The following is a 14,783-nucleotide window of genomic DNA, read 5'->3' as shown; positions in this document are numbered from 1 at the left end:
GGTGTATAGTCATTGGTACACGGGATATAAACAGGTCTGTGTAACACGAGTGTTTAAAATGTATATTTGTATTTAGGCACGAGGATTGCACAGCACTTCACATGCAAGTAAAAAGTAATAATATGTGAGCACGGGGAATTGCACGGGGAATTGCACTTTATTAATTCACGTGCAGTTGTATCGAGACTCCAATTGAATGATTGAGTAGCAGTCGAGTCACGGTACAGCTGCATAAAAGCAGCATGTTTTCACATACTCGGGGTTGTGTGTTCGAGAGTGGAGAATGGTTGAGAGAGAGAGAGAGAGGCGTAATTATAAAGATCAATTGTTTTGTGTAGTGCTTGTCCACCCTGTTTTTGTCAATGTCTATTTGTGTTTTTTGTCTATTTATTTTGGCCTCACGTGCAGTGTGCTGTTTTTGTTACAAACCTTTTATTTTCTGTCTGTTTCATAATTAAACTGCGCATTAGCGCCTTCACCATTCCAAAACCTGTGTTCTGAGTCAGTTCCTGTTTCTGGTCTGTCGTCACCCACTGCGGCCGTCTTTGTGATAGGCGTACAAATAAAAGAACACCATACCTACTGTCAATCATGGTGGTGATAATATCATCCTTTTCCCTCTAATGGCACAATAAATTTAGTTCCAATACATGGTAAAATGGATTCCACAGCATACCAAAAGATACTGGCCAATCATCTGAAACCCTCCATTACAAAACTTGGTTTAGCACAACTGGATGTTCCAACACAACAATAATCCAAAGTACACATCAAAATCTACTACAGAATGGTTAAAGAAGAATAAACACAAGGTTCTGGAATGGCCTAGTCAAAGTCCCGATCTAAATCCAATTAAGAATCTGTGGTATGTTAAAAAAAAAGGCTGTGCACACACAAGAGAAGTCCTTGGAATGTGAATTAACTGGAACAATTTTGCGTTGAAGAATGGTCATAAATCTCTAAAGAATCATGCCAAAAGCTCATTGACAAATATCCTAATTGTTTAAAAGAGGTTATTATTGCTAAAAGGTGCCTCGACTAGCTATTCATTTCATTTTCCTGTTTTGCCAAAAAAATTGCTAAAATAAGTAACTGTAGACATCTATAATTCCTCATTCACAAAAGCAAAACCATTGCTACAAAAGAGTTCTTATTATTTGTTTGATAATTTTTTTGAAATTATACATTTCCATTGGGGTATGTAAACTTTTGACTACAACTGTGGGGATTGATTTTATTAATTCAAGGACAGTAAAAAGCGAACAATGTATATCTAAGTGTCCTATATCCGAGTACTGACTGTACACCCAATTTGTAAACTGTCCTACACTGGCCCTTACTTTGTGGCTGGAATGTCTTGCAGTGCTCTGCCTTCATGTTATGGATGGAGTGGCTGCAGGGGGAGCCGGAGGGGCTCATGCCCACACAGTCAGGGTAGTATGCTGCCAGGAATGGGTCTGCAGGGCTGTCCTTCAGCAAGGGAGGCAGAATAAGCATAGAGTGCCACCAGCTGTCAATAACTTCAGCAACTCTCTGCAGGGACAAAGTTACACAGTCAATAGAAAATATACAAACAGATTAGTCACCATACTGCATACAGTAAATATGCAATGTACACATTTTAATATGCCTTTATCATCACATACAGAAGGAATTAATTACCGTGCAAAACACAGATAATCATGCACTTAAACTGTACTGCCATCTCACCTTGTTGTACACTGAAAGAAAATAAATAAATAACACCCTGAAAAATACCATTATTTTGTTTCATTAGTATGTCAAACATACAATAAAAAATACACACCAACACTGACATGAATGAAAATACTTCTCTCCCAAACTTCAGCATCTTCCAAGATTTCAATGAAATAGATTTTTCTTTCACCATAAAACCTCAGTAACTATAAAAGTATGCTTTTACAATATGCAATTCCAGACTACAGGCATGTAGAATTTGCTTACCATATCTTCTGGCTGACAGCACTGGTCTGGACCTTCACTCTGTAATTACAAAATGTTTTTATCTACAGTATATTGCATTGGCAGGACCATTATCTAATTCTATAGAACTTTGTAAAATGTCTGCAACAGAATATTTATTAAATAGAAGTGCATCATTATGCTCTAGCATTATTTGCACTGATAGTCTACAACAAAACAAATACATTTTTGCAAAATATGCTATTTAATGAACAATATCTGTTAAATAACAGATATACACAATTAGGACTAACACGGCCCACATTTTTAATGTTGGTAGTGATGCAAAATACATTTTCAAAAGTTTGAGTTTATGAATGAAGGAGATAGGGCAAGGCAAGTTTGAGTCAAATCTTTTGTTTTCTGGATTCTACTGTGTTGACTCCCCCCTGCCTGAGTGATCTGTCTATGTACATATCTGAACAAAATAGAAGCTTATAATAAAAATATAACACAAAAACCACAAATGTAAACATGTAGCCCTTCTGTGTATAACTTTATAATAGACAGGGCTCCAGAGTAGATGACTCTGTCTGCCTAAAGCCTTGCTATACTGTATCCCATGGAATTACCTTTACGTTATTCAGCTTCATTCCACAGCGATATGTTTTTGCTAGTGTGGAGGTAAGCTGGATCTCCTTTGTTAACTGGCGCCACTTCCCACAGTCTGGTTTTGTACATTGCACCTGAGAACAACAAAAAGATATTGCACATTGCACTGCGGCCAGGCGATTATTTTGCACTGCAGCCTATGTAAGCTTAAGAGCAATGAAAACTACTCAACACGCACAAATAATGAGCTGTAATCATTATGAGGGTCGCAATGAGCACCGCCTGAGGATTGGGCTATTTAGCAGCCGCACTTACAGCCCAGAGGTGAGGTAGGAGTACTGAGAGCAGTAGGCACCGTGTGAGGCTTGTGGCGCATGAAAAATCAAACCAGACAAAAAAATGTCAGAGGAAGGGCAGCAGTCCTCTTGGCATCCGAAAAATAAATTTTCTGACGAGGAGCCGAGGGGCCTTACGTTCACTCAGCATTAAATTGAGTTATTTGGAAAAGTTTCAGCCAACATTACTTATGCTACCAAAGAGGCCATATGGTCCTCTATAGTGGAGAAAGTCAATGCTGTCAGTGTTACCAGGAGGACAGTCAACCAGGTGATGAAAAGGTCAAATCCAGCGTTTAGGTCTAGGATTACCTGCGGAGTGAGACGATAACGCCTTACCACCGCATCCTCCAGCATCCCAAACAAAGTTACCCTGGGACTGAATATGCTAGATCTTCTTTGTCTCGCCCTTGTCCTCTGAACGTGTTCCTGTCTCTCCTCAACAAGATCCAAGTGTTGCCGCATTAGCTACCCTGAAGCCAATGACAGGTCTCTGCAGGTGTGCGTTTTTATAGAGCTCTTAATTATTCGCTTCTACAACGGTTTGCAAATGGAGGGTCAGCAATTGCCCAAGTGCAAGGCAAAAATCTTACATCTCATTAGAATATTTAATACGTCCGCTTAGTATTCCAGCTCCCATCCAATTCCATTCTCTTTTCTTCATCTGAATACATTTCAATATAATTTAAATGGATTAATGATGGCAAAGTGCTAATTTCACAGCGGGTGAAGAACACCAGATGAAAAACATTCTTTATACACGACACATTTTTTGTGGCCGTTAAAGTCCCACTTTATGGCTGCCAACATGATTTTTGCATGTGCAAAACGCTGATTTTGGCCGCAATATGGGGGTTTTGCAGCCGCAAATCACTTTGCATGGATCCTTACATCAGCCCCATATGTTTAAAATAGCTGAACAACATTGAACAAATTCAATTTAAATCTCTATACTGAATTTAATAGCTTACTAAATTTCCCATGCAATGTAAAACACTGAAATTAGTATCCACTTTGAATCATTGATTAACTGATAGAAAAATTAAACATAAGCCACTACTTTTACAAAATAAAATCTCTCAGATGTGACACTATTTTATAATTTATTGGTTTCATTTTCTGATCAAAGCCCAAAAGAGTAACAACCATTTTTTGTGCGCCTGGAAAACTAATCACAATAGAAAAATGCAAGAACACCTGCTTTTTTATGAGGTAAAAATTAAGGCTCACGAATATAATTGACAAGTTTCGTACACTACCGGTCAAAAGTTTTAGAACACTCCCATTTTTCCAGTTTCTATTGAAATTTAAGCAGTTCAAGTCCAGTGAATAACATGAAATGGTACAAAGGTAAGCGGTAAACTGCCAGACGTTAAAAAAAAAAAGTTTAGGTTACCAAAAACTGAAAAATAATGTACATTTCAGAGTTATACAAAAAGGCCTTTTCAGGGAACAAGTAATGGGTTAACAACTTACAGCTGTTCTGCAGCAATGGAAGTAAATTAAGCCTTGAAAGTTGATGCTAACAATTCCAACAGGTGTCCCAACTTTTGTTGATTATACTATGTAACACAATTTTTGTTCCTGGGTAGTAAGTGTTATTTCCTAATTGCTTATGCCTCAAAAGTATAGAAAATGGCTATTATTCCCCATAAACTTTGCTTTTGTGACCAGGACAGTGATATTTCAAAATATCACTATTTCCAATGGGAAAATGGGCAAATGTGTGTCTTTTCGTTCACATAAAGTCAGAAAAAAACAACATATGAATCCAAATTAACATGTATTTATACTAAAGTAATACAAAAATGACTACAAAAGATTTAGAAGCGAGTTGTTTTTCGAGATTTACAATTATACTGTATTTATAGGCTCATCATGATTAAAAGTGAAACAAACTATCTACCCCTGCATATGATACAGCTAAAATCAATCCATAGTCTTAAAATCAACGCATTGTCTTTTAAAATCAATCCATAGTCTTAAAATCAATGCACTGTCTTTTAAAATCAATCCATAGTCTTAAAATCAATGCATTGTCTTTTAAAATCAATCCATAGTGTTAAAATCAATCCGCAGTCTTAATTCCCTCCTACATTTTAAGACACTACAAAATTACAAAGTAGAATATTTCTGTTGATTTAGTTTGGAAGTTCCACGTGTTGCCGATTTCACATAAAACAAAGTTATTTTGTACTTACCCAGTATGGAAGCTGCTGGTCAGCCATAAAAGCTTTAAGACTAGGCTCACTTTTGCCATTCCCGGTCCAAATTCTCTTCCAGCTGGCATACTTCTCATAGCCATCTTTGTGACTGGAGTAAGCAGAGATTGAAAGGAATGAAACATAGTTATTTGGTAAACTGAAATACAAGAATCTTATTTGCATAGATGTGATTCACATAAAGAAACAGAACTGGATGCATACCTGGTGATTCATTCATGAGGTTAACCTTGCTCTGACTATTTCTTTTAAATAATTATATATAAGGCTTCTGTTTTTCTGTGTATTTTTTACCCTTTGTTTGGAATGTTTAGACATTTTGGGGTCTTTGTAGATGGCCAAAATCCACTGATTATCAAGGCTTTTACCTTTTCATATTGCCCAAAAAGTGAATCGACCCGTTATGTCTGCTATTGCCCAAACTTGCTGTTCTGAAGTTCTGAAGTAAACTGCACAGGAACACACTAAGTCATAGTCTCTGGTGCTCCTTTGGTGCTTACAGTATAAACCACCAGTTGATGTTTTATTTGGGGGGTTATCAGTTAAAATCAAACTACAGAAAACCTTATAATAAACAACAGCCAAATAAAATGGAACATGCTCACAAGCTTGCCGAATCATTTTGGCAACTAGATCTCCTGAAAATGAGGTAAAGTTAAAACAAACAATATCATAAGCAGTTTACCTTCGGTAATAATGATCGAAGCATTCATTGCAGAAATGTTCTCCGCAGGATAAATGGTACCACCGTGATGTGTAACCATTCTTAGCACACCTGTAATAGTTACAATATAGATTAAAAGTATTACCAGTAATACTAAAAAAAAAACTGCAAACAACTTATGGATATTTTCTTAGCACAATAGATGCTTTCATGCAATTTTCTTCATATAATATTAGCTTTACCACAAAAACTTAAACAATTAAGCAGCCTTATCTAACTGCAGCTAAACTTTACAGTTTAGCATCTTTTTCTCAACAAAGAGAACATCTATGCAAACCATTTTTACCATCACGGTCCTTTTGCGGTGGATTTTGAATAATTTTCTTCAATATAAAATCAAGCTTTTGTTTCCACTGGTCTTAACTCGTCCAAACCTTTTGTTTCTGCATAAAAGCTTGTGTTATCTCTACTCTCCAAACAAATTTCAAATTAAAGTTTGAATTCCACCCTTATTTAACATAGCTTGTTTTATTTTATTATGCAAGAAAATATAGAATATATATATAGTATATATATATAGATATATATAATTATAATAGCGATATATTATATATATTATACTATATATATAATACAATGTTAATATATATTTTTCATATGTTAGTAGCACAGTTTATCGTGTCAAGGCACTGTGTTTTAACCCACCTACTGTTTTTCTTTGCATTTTGCAAGTAGGACATCAAATTAGCAAGGTGTTAACATTATTGTAAGGATCAGATGGTGATAAAATCCTTCCTAGCATTAATGGATCAGACCCTTAGCCTCCCACACAAACCTTTCGGAGGCACTAGCGAAGCACACTGGATATGTTGCAGTACATCCAGCCTTCTCACACTTCCTGTACTTCTTCTCAGAAATATCATCCTCTTCCTCAGTCTCAGTAGCTTTCCTTTTAGCCTGAAGACAGATAATTATGTTTACAGGGATTGCCTAAAAAAATAATTTAATTATTATCCTCATCATCTCTTTGATATCCACAAGAAAATGCATAATAGGTCAGCTAAATTGTTTTAAACTTTTGCAAAGGTGTTTGCCAATATAAAGGCTAACTTCACTATAACGAACAGTGTTTAATGACCCCAACAACAAGAACCTACTTTTTCAATGCTAATTAGCCCTACTAGAACAATCACTTAACAGGATCGACCAAGATACAACAATCACAGTGCTGCCTGACACTGAGCTTTCTCCAGTGTGAATGTGTTATTTTCCCAATGAAAACAAAGACCGTGGTGGGATAATTCAAAGATAACCTATTATTGTGCGAATCATGCATGACGTGTGCAATTGTTGCCTGCTCGCTGTCTTCACACAAACTTCGACCAGTGCATTAAGAACATTGAGAAAAGCAAAGAAAACTTTAAATATTCTTTAAGAGAAAGGACATGTAATTACTGTATTCAGCAGGTTAGTGTACATACTATATACTTTTTTTTTCATTTCTTCACAGTTTTCTTTTCAAGATAACATTTAAATGTTGAACAATGTGAAGTAATCTTCAATATAGTACTATATATTGATGTTCAACTTAAACTGGGCATTCCTTCTTTATTCTGATGCAGCAAATTGCCTAACCCTGTCATAGTGAACACTCATCGTGTTTTGAGTTTGATCCTTACATTTAGAAATACTAAAACTAAACTTTGCAAATTAAATGGCACACACTTCAACTATAAATCTTTTTCAATGTTGAGAAAGATGTCTACAGTTCAAAAGTTGGTCATTGTTCAGTATACTGTGTGGCAGTCTTTGTGATTAAGCAATCATTTCTAATTCTATAATATTCTTTACATAATGGTGATATGTGTCATAGTCTTTTACTTTATCATACCGTGCTATTTTTGAATTTACAACTGTGACAGGGGTGTATTTTACCACCCCCATCTCAAAAAAACACGCACACAGACCACCACCACCCCCCACACCCGCTCACAAGAACACGCGCACAGACCACCACCACCCCCCACACCCGCTCACAGACCACCGCCACCCCCCACACCCGCTCACAAGAACACGCGCACAGACCACCGCCACCCCCCACACCCGCTCACAAGAACACGCGCACAGACCACCACCACCCCCCACACCCGCTCACAAGAACACGCGCACCGACCACCACCACCCCCCACACCCGCTCACAAGAACACGCGCACAGACCACCACCACCCCCCACACCCGCTCACAAAAACACGCGCACAGACCACCACCACCCCCCACACCCGCTCACAAACACACGCGCACAGACCACCACCACCCCCCACACCCGCTCACAGACCACCGCCACCCCCCACACCCGCTCACAAGAACACCCCCCACACCACCACCACAAGAACACGCGCACAGACCACCACCACCCCCCACACCCGCTCACAAGAACACGCGCACAGACCACCACCACCCCCCACACCCGCTCACAAAAACACGCGCACAGACCACCACCACCCCCCACACCCTCTCATAAAAAAACGCACACAGACCACCACCACCCCCCACACCCTCTCATAAAAAAACATGCACACAGACCACCACCACCCCCCACACCCTCTCATAAAAAAACATGCACACAGACCACCACCACCCCCCACACCCTCTCATAAAAAAACATGCACACAGACCACCACCACCCCCCACACCCTCTCAAAAAAACATGCACACAGACCACCACCACCCCCCACACCCTCTCATAAAAAAACATGCACACAGACCACCACCACCCCCCACACCCTCTCATAAAAAACATGCACACAGACCACCACCACCCCCCACACCCTCTCATAAAAAAACATGCACACAGACCACCACCACCCACACCCTCTCAAAAACATGCACACACAGACCACCACCACCCACACCCTCTCAAAAACATGCACACACAGACCACCACCACCCACACCCTCTCAAAAACATGCACACACACACACACCACCATCCACACCCTCTCAAAAACATGCACATAGAAGAACATTCCATAACTATTTTCAAATTTACATAAATACAGCTTTTAAATTCCTGTCACCATTATTTTTGCTTTCTTTTAACTTTACCATGAAAAACAAATTGTTTCAACTGTAGGAACAGAAGCTTCCTTCCCCATAGGATACCCCTATCATGAGCTCTTTGTGAGCCAAAAGGGAGGTTAGACATTAAACATTATATCTTCAGATTTTTTATTGCACATACTAGAAAAAAAAGGAGATTTTGACCAACACCAACATGGCCTCACAAGGTACCAAATGTCATCATGCTTCTTTAAAAGCTAAGAAGCTACTTATAAAAATCACATGGGGGTGCTACACATAGCCTATAGTAATTTAAACAATTCCAGGCTTTATTCTACAGAGATTAAAATAGGGGTCCCACTACATAGCAATTTGAGTCACTCCATGTTTTATATTGAGCTTAACTGATCATGCCTTTGGCTCAATTACTTAAATAGTTGTTTTCCCATGCAAACATACCTGGGAAATAGTGTTAAATAGGCAAATTATAAAAACCAAAAACTTGCTCAAACTGCTATTCAGTTGTTACCTGTCTTCCCGAGGATCTAAGAGGTTGATCTCCAGGCAGCTCCACTGCAGCTGGCTTTTTCTTGGCCCTGGCCCTTACATTTGACATGGTATTTACACAGTCTGTTAAACAAAAGAAAGAGTAAATTAAGCTGTATGCACCATTGCAGGCACCAACACCCATACTGAGCAGAAATATTGCACCCTTGGTCAATATTACCATGTGTACCACACCGAAATATTTGATGCTAGGATTCAAACCATGGTTTTGAATTTCTTCTGCAGTGAGCTACTGCCTCTGTCACCAACACATTACAACAAAAGGGTTCATATTAGACTATGAGGAGATAGACCTAGTTTGTTTAAAAACGTTGGCAGACACAACCCTGTAAAGACAAACAATGTTATTTTAATGTCTTATATTTAGATATAGCACATGTTTTTATTAAACATTTTTTTCGTTAAAAAAAAATCTCGTAGACGACAATAAAGAAATATGCTTCTTTTAAATCCCAATCGATCCAGCGGGCGCTAGCTCAAGCTCACCTACACAACGCAGAATAATTAACGCTTGCTTAAAATAATGAATAGTATTTAAACGCAGATTAAACCACTTTGTATCATTCGTTGCTTTGTAAAAGCACATGTCCCCTTTTTATGACTTCTCTAATACGCCTGTATTAATTAATATGTAAAAACACACACACACAAACCACAAAACTATCGTCGTTGTTTAGAAATATGACACTTAGCTTTTATTTGAACACTATTTTAAGACATCAAGAGCACTACCATTGAATTATAATTGTTTCAGTACTACAGTTCCAACATGTCCAACACTTAGCACGGTTGAAAGAAATGTATTAAACAACAACAGTACAGTACATTACATTACATTGCATTACATTACGATGCATCAAAATCCCAAAAAACCTCCACAGCCAGTAGTTTACTAACCTGCATCTGAATGCATGGACGTTTTCATCAGGGGAGTCTGAGGGTTTACTCAGAGTATTTATTTATTTCAAAGAGATTGTGAGTAAGGTTGGTTTTATTCCTGCCTGTTCCGAGTTAAATGTCTGTATGCTAGAATGACAGTTACCTTTGACCTTGAATTCACTTCCTTCTCTAAAGGAAACTGACTGGAAGCAAAATAGAAATAAACCATGTATGTGTAAAAAAACATATTGAAAGACCTGTGTTTTACAAGGGCAAGAAATACTTGTAATTAAACTATTGTTATACTTTTATAATACAATACATGCGCATAAAATGACATATAAAAAAATCTACTGACAAAGGGTGGAAATATTATTGATGACGTCATCGTTTCTAACGGAAGTTGATTATGTAGATATGTTGTGCCTTGTGTTTGCTAATGTCAGTTACTCTGGTGGATTACAATGAAACCAGAAAATAAAAAAATAAACAGTTTTTATTTGCAGTATTAAGGCAATTACTCTGGTGGATAATAAAACTAGAGAAAATTGTTTTTTATGTGCAATGTTAGTCTGCACAACTATTCTCATTGAACTTCGATTGAACTGATACAATTTTTTTAAGAATAAATCTGACAAATGTAAAAGACACAATGTTTCTGCTGCTAAAAAAAAAACGAATTAATGCAAATTATGTGACTTGCGCCAGACACCAGTGTAGAAATGTGTTTTCTGCAGCACAGTTGTGCAAATCCGGCGATGCTTGTGTTGTGGTACTGATCTATTGTTGAATAAACGGCAAGAGCAGTTAAGCACAACACAACATATTTGGTTTTATGTTTTACGATAGTGGCTACAACTATTACTGAACAACCGCGGTATCTGCTACGATGGGCGTTGTATGTCTAATGAGAGACCGTGCTCAAGCCTGGTGGTCGCTGGGTGCCTGAGCTCGCTTCTTTCCCAGTGTTGGATCCTGCAACCGGCAAGAAGCTTGCCATGGTAGAAGATTGCGGGCCCCATAAGGCAAAAGAATCTGTCAATGCTGCCTATACAGCCATTAGTCGTGGAAGCTAAGGTAGGTATTCTACACTTTATATATTTTTAAAATGAATTGGTGCAATATCCCTTTTATTTCTGTATCAATTTTGCAAGCGTGTATACTGCATATACTGAATGAACTTGCGGTATAAACATAATATTGTTGATCGTTCGTTACCAGTGCTTCAAACATTAATTTAAAACTTTAAAAAAATGAAAACTAAATATCCCCTATTATCTAAATGCTGCAATACGTCGTGTAATCATTTTAGCTGATATAATTTTATAGATATGTAAAATTCGACGCTTCTTGCATAACAGTTGCACCCATTCCAGGTTTTACTATGAGCTTGATTAGTGACAGTGTATAGGTAACAAGCTCAGGTGAGTATACACTCAGTCAAGCCAGGAATGAATGTAACTGCTATACAATCCCTGTTTTATCTCACAACTTTAAAGATAAAATGTAGCAGAGTGCAGCTGAGGTTTATGATAAGAAGTGGTTGGACTGGAATTGCTAGTGTTGTTCCTGGTGGGGCATCAGTCTTGTCTGTTTCATTTGGTCAGAAATGAACTTCGTTAATATAGGTAAAGTAAATACCTGTTACATAAAAATTAACAAAAAACGTCATAATAGTTTGGCATACAAGAACAACTTACGTGTGTTAAATATCACACTTATATGAACGAATATTTTGTAGATTCAATTAATCTCATTTTCAATTTCCGTCGTCACTTTTTGGTGACTTTTTAAAATGCAAAAGTTTAAAGCACCCCAGTGACCCCAGTATAGAGACAGTGGACAAAAAAACGGAAACCCCAATGTAAAGTGACTTAATAGGGCACTGGGCCGCCATGTGCGGCCAGTATGGGCTGTATGGGCCGTGGCATAGAGCCTACCAGCCTCTGGAATTCTGCAGGAGGGATGTGGCACCATCCTTCCACGAGAAAGTCAATTAGCTCACGTAATTGATGGAGGTGGAAAACGTTGTCTCAGGCATCGTTCCAGAATATCCTGTTAATGCTCAATTGGGTTCAGATCTGGTGACTGAGAAGGCCATGACATATGGATAACATCAGTGTCATGATCATCAAACCATTGGGTGACCACACATGCTCTGTGGATGGGGGCATTGTCATCCTGATCCTGGAAGACACACACACAAACCCCCCGGCAGGAAAGAAATGCTGCAACATGGGGTGAAGATGCTCACTCAGTACCATTAAGTAGCGATTAGCATTGACCTTGCCTTCTAAGGGAAGGAGTACAACCAAACATGCCAGGAAAATGCGCCCCACAACATTACAGAACCACCAGAATCCTTCTCTATTGGAACCAAGCTCTCAGGACTGTAGAGTTCTTTAGGTTGGCGCCACACGTGCACTCGTCCATTTGTCAAGAACATAGTGAAGGATAATTCATCTGACCATGTCCCATTTCTTCACTGCTTGGTAGTCCATTGCCTGTGCTCTTTGCACCACTGGAGTCGCAAACATGCATTGCCAGGTGTGATGAGCGGTTTGTGCACTGAAACCCAACTATGGTATCCTGCTCTGTGGAGTTCTCGGCGGACTGTTTTTGATGAAACTGGCTGCTCGCACCCCAGGTTGAAGTTTACAGTCTGTTGATCTGCAGTTCCTTGCCTGTTTTGCCTTGCACTTCGAATTAATGCATGGATATCACGATCCTGGAGTATGCGCTTCCACCCACTGTTGCCCTTTGCTGATAATGTCTTCCATGAAACATCAGCAAATTGAACTGTCTTGGTCACTGAAGTTCCTGCCAAGTGCGCCCCAACAATCACCCCTCTTTCGAAGTCACTGAGGTCTCCTATTGCAGCCATGCTAGCCGTAATTATAGGCAACCAGGTCTGTCCAACTTTTTTATACATGACCCTAAGCATGCTGGAATGTTATTTGCTTAATTAATGCATGAGACACACCTGTGTAGAAGCCCTTGCTTTCAATGTACTTGGTGTCCCTCATTTACCCAGATGTTTCCATTTTTTTTGTCCATTACCTGTAGCTGGATAATGTAGCTTCTAAGTACATCTGGTTCACCAGAGTATAATCTTTATCCCTAAAGAGGGCCACTTTAAGAGTTTCATCTCTAATAAAGAACTGTAATGTTACATACATGGGCCGAGAAAACATTTCTAATAAAGAAGCTAGTGTTATAGTCCATATGATAAATCTCTGTAATAAGTATATTTAACCTTATATTGTTGTTTTTAGGCAACATTCTAAATAATAGTTGGCATTACCAGGGGTATATTGCTGTAAAAATGTAATACATTAAAAAGTTGATTGCATGAAATATGGAATTTATCAATATAGGCTTAAGAAAAAGGAACATTTTGACCATGAACTAGAAAAAATCTCAACCTGTTAATTGTTCATTTGTGTTTTAATATGTAACATATTCTACCAGTATGGCAGTTGTTGTGGACTGGCTGCCAATTGAAGTTGCCAACCAGATGCAACTGGATCAGATAAGGTCAGAGGGTCACCCCCTAAGACCATTTATCTTAGAGGTGTTCAGAATAGAGGGCTATTCGACTATTTTCTTTTAATTGAATCATTGCAAGTTATAATAAGGAGTGATTAGGCTCAGGACTGAACTAAATGTACTATTCTCTGTTTATTTATGAAAAGCTAGCGTATACAAATATTGGTACAAACTGGTAATGCAAAACAAAGTTAATAACAGCAGAATGTGTAAGTGAAAAAGAGTGGAAACCCAGATCTTCTAATGTGGAGCAATCAGCTATAGATACCATAGTAAACACTATAACACCTGGTAATATATGGAGTGCACATACATTTTTTCTTCCCCTGACCCATTCATTGAGTAAAATAAAAAAAAGGTCCCAGTCATTCTGCATTGTTAGATCTTACCAACTAGATATTTGGGTCGGATACCACTGCACTTGTGAGATCACTTGCCTATTCAATAAGAATGTAAGGGGAATAAAATAGAATCTATTCATCTGGTCTTTACTTTTGTTACCCACTGTACAAAAACAGCATAACCTCATTGCACATGTGTAACCAGCCATTACTGGAGCATTCCACATAAAAATGGATGTTACTGTTTAATTACACAATAATGTTGTAATGAAGTTTATAAAATATTACCTATTTAGGATGTCTGCTATAAAACAGCTTGGCAGTGTCATAACATCCTAATGCTGATCTATAAAAAACGTTTGGAGCTAATCATATTGTAACAACATAACACCTGGAATATAGTTTAATGGTTATGTTAGGCTCTCAACCCGAAATATGCCTCCGATCTAGATGGGGGCGTATTTTGGGTTGGGTGCTAACCATTATATTTAATTATTGTATTTTTTCCTGTTTCTAGGGGAAATCTTTAAAAGAAGCATATGGTGAAGTTGCATACTCTGCCTCCTTTCTCCAGTGGTTTTCTGAAAAAGCTAGGCGAGTCTATGGCGATGTTGTCCCACTTACTGCAAAGG

The 14,783-nt window shown here is 38.3% G+C and overlaps 1 protein-coding gene across 2 annotated transcripts in view; it reads right to left on the bottom strand.

Annotated features, from left to right (window-relative positions):
- Positions 1-10,412, bottom strand: part of LOC121314624 (lysine-specific histone demethylase 1B) — a 62,067-nt gene extending 51,655 nt beyond the window's left edge. For both annotated transcript variants that reach the window (XM_041248075.1, XM_041248074.1), the window contains exons 1-8: positions 10,280-10,412; positions 9,345-9,445; positions 6,592-6,713; positions 5,778-5,867; positions 5,072-5,183; positions 2,556-2,669; positions 1,966-2,004; positions 1,341-1,533 (exon numbers count right to left, since the gene is read on the bottom strand). In XM_041248075.1, the coding sequence (XP_041104009.1) occupies positions 1,341-1,533; positions 1,966-2,004; positions 2,556-2,669; positions 5,072-5,183; positions 5,778-5,867; positions 6,592-6,713; positions 9,345-9,445; positions 10,280-10,307 (799 nt within the window). In that variant the 5' untranslated portion in view covers positions 10,308-10,412. The remainder of the gene's footprint in view (positions 1-1,340; positions 1,534-1,965; positions 2,005-2,555; positions 2,670-5,071; positions 5,184-5,777; positions 5,868-6,591; positions 6,714-9,344; positions 9,446-10,279) is intronic.
- Positions 10,413-14,783: the final 4,371 nt, after the last annotated feature.

The sequence above is a fragment of the Polyodon spathula genome, chromosome 4 (genome assembly GCF_017654505.1).
Source record: "Polyodon spathula isolate WHYD16114869_AA chromosome 4, ASM1765450v1, whole genome shotgun sequence".
Lineage (NCBI taxonomy): Eukaryota > Metazoa > Chordata > Actinopteri > Acipenseriformes > Polyodontidae > Polyodon > Polyodon spathula.
This window is presented reverse-complemented; position numbering and strand designations above follow the sequence as displayed.